At 40.8% G+C, this 13,271-nt stretch overlaps 1 protein-coding gene across 2 annotated transcripts in view; it reads right to left on the reverse strand.

Annotated features, from left to right (window-relative positions):
- The window catches only part of COLGALT2 (collagen beta(1-O)galactosyltransferase 2), a 110,932-nt gene that overhangs the window by 40,812 nt on the left and 56,849 nt on the right, over positions 1-13,271 (reverse strand). For both annotated transcript variants that reach the window (XM_019427212.2, XM_053909182.1), the window contains exons 2-3: positions 4,318-4,428; positions 1,361-1,478 (exon numbers count right to left, since the gene is read on the reverse strand). In XM_019427212.2, coding sequence (XP_019282757.2) covers positions 1,361-1,478; positions 4,318-4,428 — 229 coding nt within the window. The remainder of the gene's footprint in view (positions 1-1,360; positions 1,479-4,317; positions 4,429-13,271) is intronic.

A 13,271-nucleotide genomic window follows, 5' to 3' on the forward strand; every position in this document is an offset into this window, starting at 1 on the left:
TCCTCTCTTCCAATTAAGATAGGTTCCTGGAGGATAAGGACAGAATATAACATGGGTTCCTAAGCATCAAGTCCAGTATTTTTCTGGACCACTCTAAGAAAGTTCTAAGAAAAGTGATGGAACCTTTTCATGGAGAGAAATTCTTCATGAGAACCCAGAATAATTGGGAGCAACCCGGAAGTCAAGCAAGAGACACCATTACCCTGCCGTGCCCTGACTGCTTCTTTAACTGGGACATTTCTCAGGGTTGTTTGTGCAACTGGTAGCCTTTAGGGATGAGGTAACATATCTTCCCAGAGAAAGAGCAGGTTTGCTTACTGCTTGCTATAGAAGCATTTGGGTTCCCTGAGCTCTGAATTCCTCAGCTGCAACACAAAACCACTGTATGCAGAACATCCATCTAAGCCCATACATCACTTGTGTGATGCCACAGGCATGCTGGTGGATGTGCTGTTTGTTGTAGGCAATAATCCTTTGTATTAAAAAAAAAAAAAAAGAAGGGATTCCATTCCCCCAAATCACTCAGGAGCAAGAGTTTCAGAGCTGTTAATTTGACTCTTTTCTTTTTTATAGAATTAATTTCTTATATCTGGAACATTTTCTACAAAATTAAGAATCTTTAAATTTCTTTGGCTCAATTGTTTCAGAGTCCGACTTTGGCTCAGGTCATGATCTCATGGTTCGTGGTTTGAGAGTCTTGCATCAGGCTCTGTCCTGACAGCTCAGCGCCTGGGGCCTGCTTTGGATTCTGTGTCTCCCTCTCTCTCTCTGGCCCTCCCCTGCTCTTGCTGTGTCTGTCTCTCAAAACTGAATACACATTATAAAAAAATGTTTATATTTCTTGGGGCCCCTGTACGGCTCAGTCAGTTACATGTCTGACTTTGGCTCAGGTCATGATCTCGGGTTTGTGAGTTCGAGCCCCCCATCGGGCTCTCTGCTGTCAGTGCAGAGCCCGCTTCAGACCCTCTGTCTCCCTCTCTACCCCTGCTCCGCCTCACATATGCTCTCTCTCTCTCCAAAATAAATAAACGTTAAAAAAAAAGAAAAAGAAAGACTTCTATTTCTTTACCCAGATCATTCCCTATGAACTAAAAGGATTCAGAATTTTTAATATTTTTAATAATCCAGGAGCTTATGTGCCTCCTCACTGAAAAAGCATGTCAGGGATGGGTCTGAGATAAAATCCAGGTACCCCAAAATTAAGTTCCCCAGGTTATCCCTTGTGCCTTTATTAAAAAGTGGGGGAGGTGGTTCCTAAACAAAAGATGGTTTTAATTGCTTCCACAGTGCTAGATTGTGAGCAATTGATTTGGACACATTCTACATAACATTTGTCAAGAAATCAAACATCTGTTTTTACCAGAATGTAGTCTGACCATTGTTCCCTCGCAGTTCGAAGGGCTGCCTGCCGCAGTTTCATCACATGGGCAAACCGGGAGCCTGGCCAATGCTTTGGTCCAATTTCATCAGGGTAAGATCTAAAATAATAATAATAATAATAATAACAGCAATAATAATAGGTTATAATTATTGAGTGCCTATATATTCCAGGCTCTGTCCTAAATGTTTATATGCACTAACTCATTTCAACTTCCATCAGCTCTAGGGGGTAGATGCTATTTTTATCATCTTCCTCATATTACAGATAGAGAAGGAGGGATTAAGTAACTGGTGGCTTACCATGCACAAGAATCCTCATATGAGGGGCACCTGGGTGGCGCAGTCAGTTGGGAGTCTGACTCTTGATTTCGGCTCAGGTCATGATCCCAAGGTTGTGGGATAGAGCCCTGCGGTGAGCTCTGCACTAAGTGCGGAGCCTGCTTGGGATTTTCTCCTTCTCTTTCTCCCTCTGCCCCTCTCCCTTGTACGTACTCTCTCTCTCTCTCTCTCTCTCTCTCTCTCTCTCTCAAATAAAAGAAAAAAGAAAAAGAAAAAAAAGAATCCTTATATGAAATATTTCAGTGGGTTCTAAGAAGAACCCACTGAATCCTTACAAGGTTAGTACCACCATTCTCTCCAATTCACAGATGAGGAAATTGGTATAGACTGGCTAAGTCATTTGCCTAATGCTACATAGTTAATAAGGGGCACCGTCAGAATTTGAATCCAGGCATAACCGCTACATAGTTAATAAGGGGCACCGTCAGAATTTGAATCCAGGCATAACCGCAGAGCTCATGTTCCTAAGCACTTTTCAAATATATTCTGCCATCAAATAAATTTAAAAACCTGGCGGCATAAAATATGAGTTTCCCAGAAAAAAACAAAGGTTACATTTACTTGGTCAAGTATCAGTAAAGAATTTCATAGAGCCTAACACATTGATCTATCCCAGGTAGAGTGAGAATGTGGAGCAGATATAATGTCATTGGAATCTCTATCAACATCCACAAAACAGGCCACATCAGCAAGTGGGTTGGCACCCCCTCAAGAACACTTCTGAAGGCTTCCAACTGGTATGGGGATTGATACTGTCACAGTAGCCCCAATCTGGCCATCATTTCAAGTTCTTGTAGCTGTGCTGGCAGTACATTTGTGTTAGACAATGAAAAACCACAAAAACAATGAGAACGTAATTATGGAAATAAGATTAATAAACCTATGTATGCACAGGAATGCTCTAAGATGTCTTTGCAATTATTGCTTCAGTGAAAACCGGTGGAAGTCCTGTTTTTCTCAATATATTGCCCCCAAATGCCTTCACTAATATTTTTCCCATTGACCTTGGCATACAATATATTTAGTCAAAACCTGGGTACAGAGAAAATGACCAGGGTACAAGGTAGGTACATAGTCTTTTCAGCCACTCTAATCAGGCCAAATTCCAAAAAAGCATTCAAAATCTTTTATAGTGTTCAAATTTCATTGTTAACTTTTGCTTGATATGTGGACCATATGCTGGGATTTGAGATATATATGTGTATACATATATAGTAAAACTATTATCTCGAAAGGAACAAAACCCAAAAACTTGTTCTGGAATGACATTTATTATTATTATTATTATTATTATTGTTATTATACAAATTTGGCTTTCAACAAATGACTTATCCTGGGCAAAAATTCAGGCAACTCAATTGATTCTACTTCTACAATTTCTTAAGCTAGAATTGCAGTGGCCTTGGGAACATTTACAATAGTCAGTTTTAAATACACTTATTCATGTTGTCACTCACTCATTTGTTCATCCAACAAGTATTAATTTAGTGCCTGCCAAGAACATTGCACTGGGGAAAAATATGAAGTATTTGTATACTGTAAGCTCTGCCAAAAGACCCAAAACTTACTTAGAAAAAAGTGCATAAATTACATAGTTAGTTAACAAAGTTAGTTAAGTGTATTGCCGTGTCAAAAAGGATGAAGTAGAAAATAGCAACACTCGTGTTGAGAGAAAGGTAGATTTTTGTAACTGGAACGATTAGGAACAGCTAGGTGGGGTTTGGCATAAAATTTGGTTTCGAAGACAGAACGGGCCTTCCTGAAGAACAAACCTGCATGAGTAACAGCTTCAGGTTGAAAATACAAGGAACATTCTAGACAAAGCAGTTTCCTTTTTGGAAGAAGCAGGCAATATGGATGCACAGCTGTTGGTGTTAAGTTCATGGAGTCTTTAAAACATAGAAGTCTGAGAATACCTCAGTTCAAAAACTGAGAATATTCATTTCAAATACTGAACTTCTTTCTGTGGGTACTGGAGAGCCATTGGAGTCCTTTTAACAGAGAAATTAAACCATGTCATTAGGGTTTTAGTTAAATTGATTTGACAGTATGGTATGTAGAATGACCTTGAAGGTGGAAACAACTAAGAAATTGCTATGGTTACGGGAGGAAGTAACCTAAATGTCCATCAGTAGGGGACTGACTATTCATTATCATTATGTCCCTCCGTACAATGAATACTAAGACGTCATAAAAATAATGAAGAAACCCCTTAATTATCACTATGGAATGATTATGAAAATATAAGTAAAAAAACAAGGTATATATATAATTTATGCCAAGTTTTCACTATGATCCCATCAAATACAAAATATTTATACATATATGTAAATAAATAATATAACTATTTTACCATGTATGCTGGGGCAATTTATTTGTGAACTAAGGAGAACCTGAACTTGGCTGGTAGCTGCAAGGGTAAAGAGGAAGAGAGAAATGTGAAGCTCTGTCAAAGGAAGAAATGGCAGGTCCTTGTAACTTACTAGGTACAGAGACAACCAAGAAGTTATATGTGCCTCCAAGATTAGACCCCTGCCTGGCTGGAAAACTGCTTAAGGGAGTAGGGATAAATAGTTCACAAAATATCTTGCTACTCACTCTGGTTCCTCCATAGGCCTCCACTCCACATAGTGATAGAACCGCTGTACATTTTTCAACCACTCCCTGAGTATTTCTGTTGTATTATCCACGTTGTGATCCGTGGCCACCCTGCGTGAGAGAAAGAACAATATATCTCAGTAACCATCCAAAGAAAGAGGGGGCTAATCCCAAAGAGCCCGGGTTATTTGAAAGGTGAATGGCCAGTTCTGGGGGAAGAAATGTATATATGAAAATGATATCCCTCATGGTCCAAACAAGACAACGGATTCTGAAGTGAGAGATACTGCTTAAAATCATTTTTGTGTCGGGGCGCCTGGGTGGCTCAGTCGGTTAAGTGTCCGACTTCGGCTCAGGTAGTGATCTCGCACGCAGTCCCTGAGTTCGAGCCCCGCGTCAGGCTCTGTGCTGACAGCTCAGAGCCTGGAGCCTGTTTCAGATTCTGTGTCTCCCTCTCTCTGAGCCTCCCCTGTTCATGCTCTGTCTCTCTCTGTCTCAAAAATAAAGGTTAAAAAGAAAAATATTTAAAAAAAAAATCATTTTTGTGTCATTAGTTCCTTAAGCAGGGCTCGGCCAATAGTAGAATCTGTAAGTGGTTGTACTAAAATTGTATAAGCAGAAAATGAATTAAGCCAGAGTAGGCTAAGCCAGAGTAAGTTAGCCAGAGTAGGCTAACTAATCTTTTTGGAAATTTTCTTTGGCTTCATTTTTAGTTATCCAAGAAGTAAACTCTGTCTTTTAACATCCCTAACAACGATCTCAATTTACACAATAATTCAGTTGCATTCTCCTCTCAAGTTTGTTTTCGAATCACAGCAAAATTGCTAATCGGTGGTACTGGCATTACATACACTCGAGAGGAAGGTGACGATAATGATTCCCAATATGAAACTGAAAATCTAAGGTATTTTTACCTATTTTGGATTAACATTACCATTACTTACACAAAAGAGAGTACCTTCAGAAGTCTTCAAATAATGTATACAAAACTTGTTTCTACCTTAAAAGTTTAACAAACCAATCTACTTATAAAGGAATTTAACTCAGTTATTAGAACAAAACCTTTTTAAAATTGTATCACAAAAAGAATTCATGCTGTATATAAGACATCTAAAACAAAGTTATAAAGAACACCTAAAAAGGAAGAGATGTATCAGTCAATTGGAAAAGATGAAGAAAGAAAGAATTATAATCTTGACATCAAATAAGGTGGAATTCTGGCCAAAAAAAATACTAAATATGACAAAGAAAGATACTTTATAATGGTAAAGGATGTAAGTCACATCAAGAAAACAATAAATGTGAATATCCATGTACCTTCATATAGTACAGGGGCTGGCAAACTTTCTTTAAGACCAAGATAGTAAATATTTTAGGCTCACAGGCCAGACACTCCTTGTTGCAAATACTTATAACTCTGCCTTTGTAGCAGAAAAGCCGCCATAAGTGGTATGCAAATGAATGTTCATTGCTGTATTCCAATAAAGCTTTATTTACAAGAACAAACAATGGATCTACAGGCTGTAGTTTGTCGACCCCTGACAACAGAAACTATGGAGACTTCAAAAGAAAAACAGGAACATTAATAAGAGATGTTAGTATACCACTTTCTTGTTTTAAAGATCTTATTTATTATTATTATTATTTTAATGTTTATTTTTGAGAGAGAAAGAGACAGAGCAAAAGCAGGGGAGGGGCAGAGAGAGAGGGAGAGACAGAATCCAAAGCAGGCTCCAGGCTGTGAGCCGTCAACACAGAGCCTGATGCAGGGCTTGAGCCCACGAACCATGAGATCATGACCTGAGTCAAAGTTGGACACTTAACCAACTGAGCCACTCAGGAGCCCCAAGATTTTATTTTTTTAAGTAATCTCTGTACCCAACGTGGGGCTTGAACTTACAACCCGGAGATGAAGAGTCGCATACCACACCACTTTCAGTTGAAAATGGTGCAAATGGGAGGAAGTAAATATTACAGAGAATCTATAGAACACAGTGAGACTATGCTTTCTTCTCATGCACATGTGGAACATTCACAATTGACCAACAATTACACTACACAGAAACCTCCACAAAATTGAAAGAAGATATTCTCTAATAATAAAGTAATAAAACTAGAAAGTGGTAATAAAACAAAAAAATTCTGTTAACAACTCTCTATTAAATAATCAAGGCAGAAAGTCCAGAAGCATAAAACAGGAAAAGAGTAGAATAAATAAATTAAAATGTTTCTTTTTTAAAAAAATGTTTTAGTTTTGGGGCACCTGGGTGGCTCAGTTGGTTAAGCATCTGACTTTGGCTCAGGTCATGATCTCGTGGTTTGTGAGTTTGAGCCCCTGTGTTGGGCTCTGTGTTGACAACTCAGAGCCTGGATCCTGCTTTGGATTCTGTGTCTCCCTCTCTGCCCCTCTCCCGCTCATGCTCTCTCTCTCTCTTTCTCAAAAACAAATAGATATTAAAAAAAATTTTTAAATGTTTTATTTTTGTAAAATTCCAGTATAATTAACATACAGTGTTATATTAGTTTCAGGTGTACAATATAGTGATTCAACAATGCTATACATTACTTAGTGCCTATCGTGATGTGTACTCTGAATCCTCTTTGCCTATTTCACCTATCCTCCCATCAACCTCCCCTAAAATTTTCAGGAAAATTAACAAAACAACCATTTATTAATCTAATCAAGATAGCCCAGGAATATAAAATAATTGACAAGGATGAAGGGAATATGATTGATATGAAAGAAATTATTTTAAAAATCACAAGCAATTACTTTTCACAACTCAAAAACTAAATTTAAAAACTGGATATAATGGAGGATTTCCTAGGAAGATGCATGTTAACAGAACTGACTTCAGTACAGATGTAAAACTTAAACAGAACAATTACCAAGAAAGAAGTAAAGAAAGAGAAAAAAGAAAACATTAGGCCCAGACGGTTTCCTGGTAGAATTCTCCCAGATATCCTAATATAGTAGATATTTCCAATGCTATGTAGCTTGTTCTCCAGAGCTTAGGAGAAAAAAATGAAAATTCCAAGTTCTTTTAGTAATGCAAGTTTCCATCAACTGACGAATGGATAAAGAAATTGTGGTTTATATACACAATGGAATACTACGTAGCAATGAGAAAGAATGAAATATGGCCTTTTGTAGCAACGTGGATGGAACTGGAGAGTGTGATGCTAAGTGAAATAAGCCATACAGAGAAAGACAGATACCATATGTTTTCACTCTTAGGTGGATCCTGAGAAACTTAAAAGAAGACCATGGAGAAGGGGAAGGAAAAAAAAATGGTTAGAGAGGGAGGGAGCCAAAATATAAAAGACTCCTAAAAACTGAGAACAAACTGAAGGTTTATGGGGGGGTGGGAGGGAGGGGTGGGTCGGTGAGGGTATTGAGGAGGGCACCTGTTGGGATGAGCACTGGATGTTGTGTGGAAACCAATTTGACAATAAATTTCATATTAAAAAAATAATGCAAATACGATATTAATATCTAAATCTGAGGAAGACACACACACACACACACACACACACGCAACTTCAGACCAATATCTTTTAATGAATATGCCACAAAAATCCTAAATAAAGTATTAACAAACAGAACCCAACATCCTATTAAGAAAACATTATATAGCATAGTCTAGGATTATTCATTATAAAAGGAAACCCATTAATATAATTCACTATATTAATGGACCAAGAAAAATCATATGATTACTTCTGTAAATGCTAAAAAGGTCTTTAACAAAATTCAACATCTATTCCTGATTTTTAAAAACCACACTGAATAAAACTAAAACAGAAACAAAGGGAGGAAGGAAGGAAGGAAGGAAGGAAGAAAAGGAAGAAGGGAAGAAGGCAGAAAGAGTAAACAGAAGAGCCATGGGAAGATAGAGGTGTCTGAGATTCTTCAAAGGGAGTAAAAACGCTTCGATTTTATGGGCAATTCAGCAGTCCCTCCTGGAAGGAAAAGCCATGGGCAGTAGCAGCAGCAGGGGTTCCCTGGGAACATGGCCTTGATAAGAGCAAAAGAGGAGAAGCGAACAGTGGTTACTTCGTCCATATATGGCTATTTCAGTAAATAGGACTTTGTTAAACACAATCTATGATGGCTCTTGTTCTCCCTACCTGAGCTTTTGGAAGTCACTGCTACTCCCAAAGTAACAAAAATCTTTAAAGGAGAGAATATTCAGAAGTGCTCAAGAGAAAACAATAAATTGTTAAGCAAAGCATAGTGAAGCCCCATGTTATATAGAGAGTAAATTTCTGTAAAACACCAAGTAGCTTGAAACTACGGGACTTAAGCCATAAGGTAAAGAAAAATGGGGGATCGAGGCATATGACTAATATTTGAAAATCTCACTTTACAAGATTAGATATCTGAACTAAAACTAGCCTTACTGAAAATATTATTCCAAAAAAAAGAAAATCTGGAGCTGATGCCAATGGCCAATCCAATCTCCTTTCAAGTCTCTTCTGGAAATCAGGTTAGAATCAGCTCCTCCTTTCAGGAGAAGGTCCAGGAGAGGAGGAGACCCGCAGACACACTTGGAAATTCCACTAACCAGATGGGGAGTGAGGTGATGTGTGCAGCTGTTGAGGGACATGTGCAGTGTTGTGACACCAGGTGATCACTTTCAGATGAAAATGGGATAATAAAAGGAGGCAGGAAAGCGGGCCAGAAAGCAACATGGAAGAGGCCAAGGGCTCCATCTAGCTTGCGATTGTGCTGAGAAGTGAAGAATCTCAGACTGTCGCTGACAATCATGTCCACTGTGATACATGGCCACAAGCCACCAGCCAAGTAGCCATGAAGGGCACTTTGAGAGTCAACCCATTCATCTCACTGCATGAAGCATGGGTAGAGCAATTCCTGAATTGGAGGATCAACTCTAATGCACATTAGTCTTTGCTCAAGATACTAGAACAAGAGTAAGTTAAACCAAACAAGATAAAAAAACATCTTGACTGCAGTGTTAGTCAAAAGTTATGGGAGTTCTACATGCTTGTCCAATTACTATAAATAGTGTGGGCAAATTCACACAGCATCTACTTCTTTCCTTGGTTGCTGTTTCTTCATTACACTTTGCCCTGCCTACATCGATGCATCTCCTCATCATTTTAACAAAGTTGGTCTCATTGTATGAAAATTATTTTCCTGGTGTACGACTAAACAACTCCAGACTCTGCCCAAGTATCCACTACTAACAAACATCCTTAGAAATGAGCTTCTTGGATGTATGCAAAAGTGGATGTGTCTAATTAAAAACAGGGGCATGTGAGTGGCTCAGTTGGTTAAGCATCCGACTTTGGCTCAGGTTCTGATCTCACAGCCCGTGAGTTCAAGCCCTGCATCGAGCTCTGTGCTGACAGCTCAGAGTCTGGAGCCTACTTCGGATTCTGTGTCTCCCTCTCTCTCTGCCCCTCCTCTGCTCACATCTATTTCTCTGTCTCTCTCAAAAAAGTAAATACAACATTAAAAAAAAGACAACAGAAGCACAGATTTGAAATATTCTCCTTCTTGAGTGCAAAGAATTGCCTGTTCAATTACTTCCCCAAACTGTTAAGATTCTTTTTGCTCTCAGGCTTCGTGGCAGATGAACAAATCCTCCAGATGTGGTCGGAGGTCCATGCACACCGGTCTTTGATCTCCTGCCCTGTTCCAGGGGAAGAGCAGCGCTGACCACACCAGCCCACTGAGGAAGACTTGCCATCCCCCCTCAAGACAAACTGCTCTGTCCCTCCACGCCCCTGGCACAGGCGAATAAACAGAAACCCAGGGAGACACTCTAACTGCTGCCTTTTTCATCCCTCTGACCAAAAATGTGTTTCCGTTCGAATCCACAATCACGAAAGCACACGGGCGCTGGTCTACACAGAGGGCTGGGGAGAGAGATAGCAACGGCCCGGATGTGAGGTCCCAGGGGGAAACACAAGTCTCGAGTGAACACCTCTATTTTCAGAGCCCTGGAGAACCGTGTGGTGCCTACCCTGCTGCAAGTTCTCCACAAGAAAAGGCTGCAGCTGGGAAGGCCTTTCCCATCAAGCTAAGAAACTGAGGGGTCAAGATGTATGATCCCCTTCAGGGGAAGCCCAGGCATGTCACCCCACAGAAAGCTCCTTCCAGTCCCATAGAAACTGAGCCTTGGGTCTGCTAGCCTTCTCCCTTCAGGCCAGGAAAGGCACCCAGCAAGGTAACAGACATCACTCAAGGGCTCCTTGAAGAAAACAAATGTGTGAAGAGACATCTGGAGAGGTGATTTGCCTACGATTTACAGTTGCTTACATCAACAGCCTGCTTCCTCTCTTCCCTGGGTCTCTCTGGCTCAGGATGAGATAGTAAGGTGAGCTCAGCTCTTGAGTCATGCCAGTCCTCACATAATTGATTTTCTTGGAAGGTCACCATGCGACAGTGGCTTCTCTTTAGCTCTAAGAAGTACCCTGGTACTTCACCTGCCGGCCATGAAGAGGGCTGCCTCCACCAGGAGAGCTGTGGCCCTGATTCACCTGTGGTGCTCGAGGTCGGTCGCCTCTCTGTCCATCGGTCCTTGCTGGCTTTCTTTTGAGCTAGTATTCGAAATGGAAGAGCTGATAGAAACAAGTGCAGCATCCACTCGGCTTCAGAGGAAAGTCTGGGCCATTACTCACCATAATGCTGGCTGCGCCTCCACTTTCTGATTCTGCTTCTAGTTCCTATTTCCTGTTCTCTAGCTGTGCACATCAGCAAAGGTCCACGAGTCTCAGATTCAAAGTCAAATGAGGAAAAAGAGAAGCACGTACTGCAAATACCATCAACACCACAGTGCAGGGCATCTCCTTGGTTAATGAATTTCCCCGGGGCCAGCAAGTGCCTTGTCACTGTTACAGGGAAAAGTGAGAGTTCATGGAGCAGACCAGTAAATAAACATGTCTGCATGATGATATGATTTTACTACTCGGCTGGGCCAAAAGAAAAATATTGAGATTTCTCTGGCAATGTCTAAACACACTGACATTTCTCCTTGTTCCAGAAGGTCAGTTTTCATTCCTCAGTCTTGGCTCTTAAACCAACAGCCAACTTGAAATAATTAGAACTAACTCATTTATTTTTACCACAAGTCCTTCCGAGGTTGTGAGGGCTAAACTCACATTGGTAAGTGTGGGGCCACTGGAGCCATGTTGAGGATGCAGACTGGACCTTGCAGCAGGTGAACCACAGATGTTGAGGACGTGGTCCTCCTGATTACTTGCATCTGCACTGACCCTTAGGGAATGTTCTCAGCTTCCCTGCCACCCCAGAAAGCCCAGACTTCTAGTGCTACAGAACAACAGGGCTGTAATCGGTGGGCCACGACAAAGGCGACAGTGCGCAGTGCTTGATCTTTGCTGCCCCAGAACCTGCAAAATACAAACCCCAGAGGCTCAAGGAAATGGTGATGGAATGAACAACGAGGTTAGTCATCACCCGGACGATTCACACCATGACTAGTAAGTTGGCAAAAGTGAATTTTCCAACTTGGGACTTCAAAAACTGAACTACCCTCTGAACTTGTTTTCATCCAGCAAGGAAGACTCATGGATGTAGAAAATAAAGACCTCACACCTAAAAATAAGATTCCACTTTTTGAAGCAGACAAATTTATTTTCGTCATCAAAGTCCCACCACCTCTTTCTCTGCTCTCAGGCGAAGCCTCACCAAGTACTCTGCCAAGGGGAAGAGATATGCTTGGCCACTTGGCAAAATATGCTGATAGATTCCTGCTTCTTGCTTACTGTGTAGAGCTGTTTAAAGACCTAGAATCTGTCTGCTGGGTGAAAACTAGATCTGAATATGGTTAAGGAGATGGATGTGGACCAGGGGCTGGGGATTTCTCCCAACGAAAGCCTTTTCCTAGGTCCTGCCATTTCAATTAGCAGCAGCTCCTCCCAAAGAACTGAGGAATCAGGAAAACTCACTTCTCACGAAACCCTCCTCACCAACAAAATAAATGTTTCTACTCCCTCAACATCCTTCCTCCAGATGTCCCATTTAATCGCAGAAACAATCACAGGCATTGCACATCTGAAGACTGGATAAGAGTGATACAAAAGACAAACAAAAAAACAAAACAAAACTCTGTTTCTGAAAATGCAATCAACCAAAGAATCAATTTCATTCCTAAAGGATAGGAAAAGGAAATGGTAAAAATTGCCAACTGACCAGTGAGAAGTCAATTCAAGAGCCCAACGCCATCCTACTAAAGTGCAGATGAACTTAATCAAACATATTACAAATGAGGTATTTCTTGACACTTTGGATTCTGAGGTATAGTTTGCCTCTCTTGGTGTTAAGAACCCCTCACCTGTGGACAGGCACTAGCCCATTCTGAGCCCTATAATTACATCGCCCCATGTTATAGAAGAGAAGGCTGAGGATGAAAGGTTATGACTTGCTCAAGTCATGCAAAGGGTGGATGTCAGAGCCTGGACTTTTCCTTCAGATGCCCCATCCCAACCCTAGTGCAAAATTCCCCCACTGCACTCACCTGTCAGATCGGAAGGAATTCTATGCGTTGACAAGGACATTGATCAAGAGGACCAGAATGATCATCTTAGAATGAAAGATTGGTCCCCGTTTCCAGAGACCCCTTGTCATACTGGAATATGTTCATACCTAAAAGTCCTGCCTAAAAGTTCTTGTAGGATATAAACAGGCTTTTATCTCTAAACCCTGGATATCTGACTTCTCTGGGAACAATGGAAAACCTAACCTTTCTGGGCACAGGTTCTAGCATGGCAACAGTCTGATGGAGCCCGCGTGTGTCCCTTCTCTCACACTCTTGGCTCAGACATAGTCGGTTTCACTCCTTGTCATTACAGTGTTATAATGCACAATGTTACATTGGCTTCAGGTGTACAACACAGTGATTGGACAGCTCTACACTTATGCTGTGCTCGCCACAAGTGCAGCCACCATCTGTCACCAAGCTTTG

Source organism: Panthera pardus, unplaced genomic scaffold (assembly GCF_024362965.1).
Source record: "Panthera pardus isolate Hobbes unplaced genomic scaffold, ASM2436296v1 HiC_scaffold_21, whole genome shotgun sequence".
Taxonomy (NCBI): Eukaryota; Metazoa; Chordata; class Mammalia; order Carnivora; family Felidae; genus Panthera; species Panthera pardus.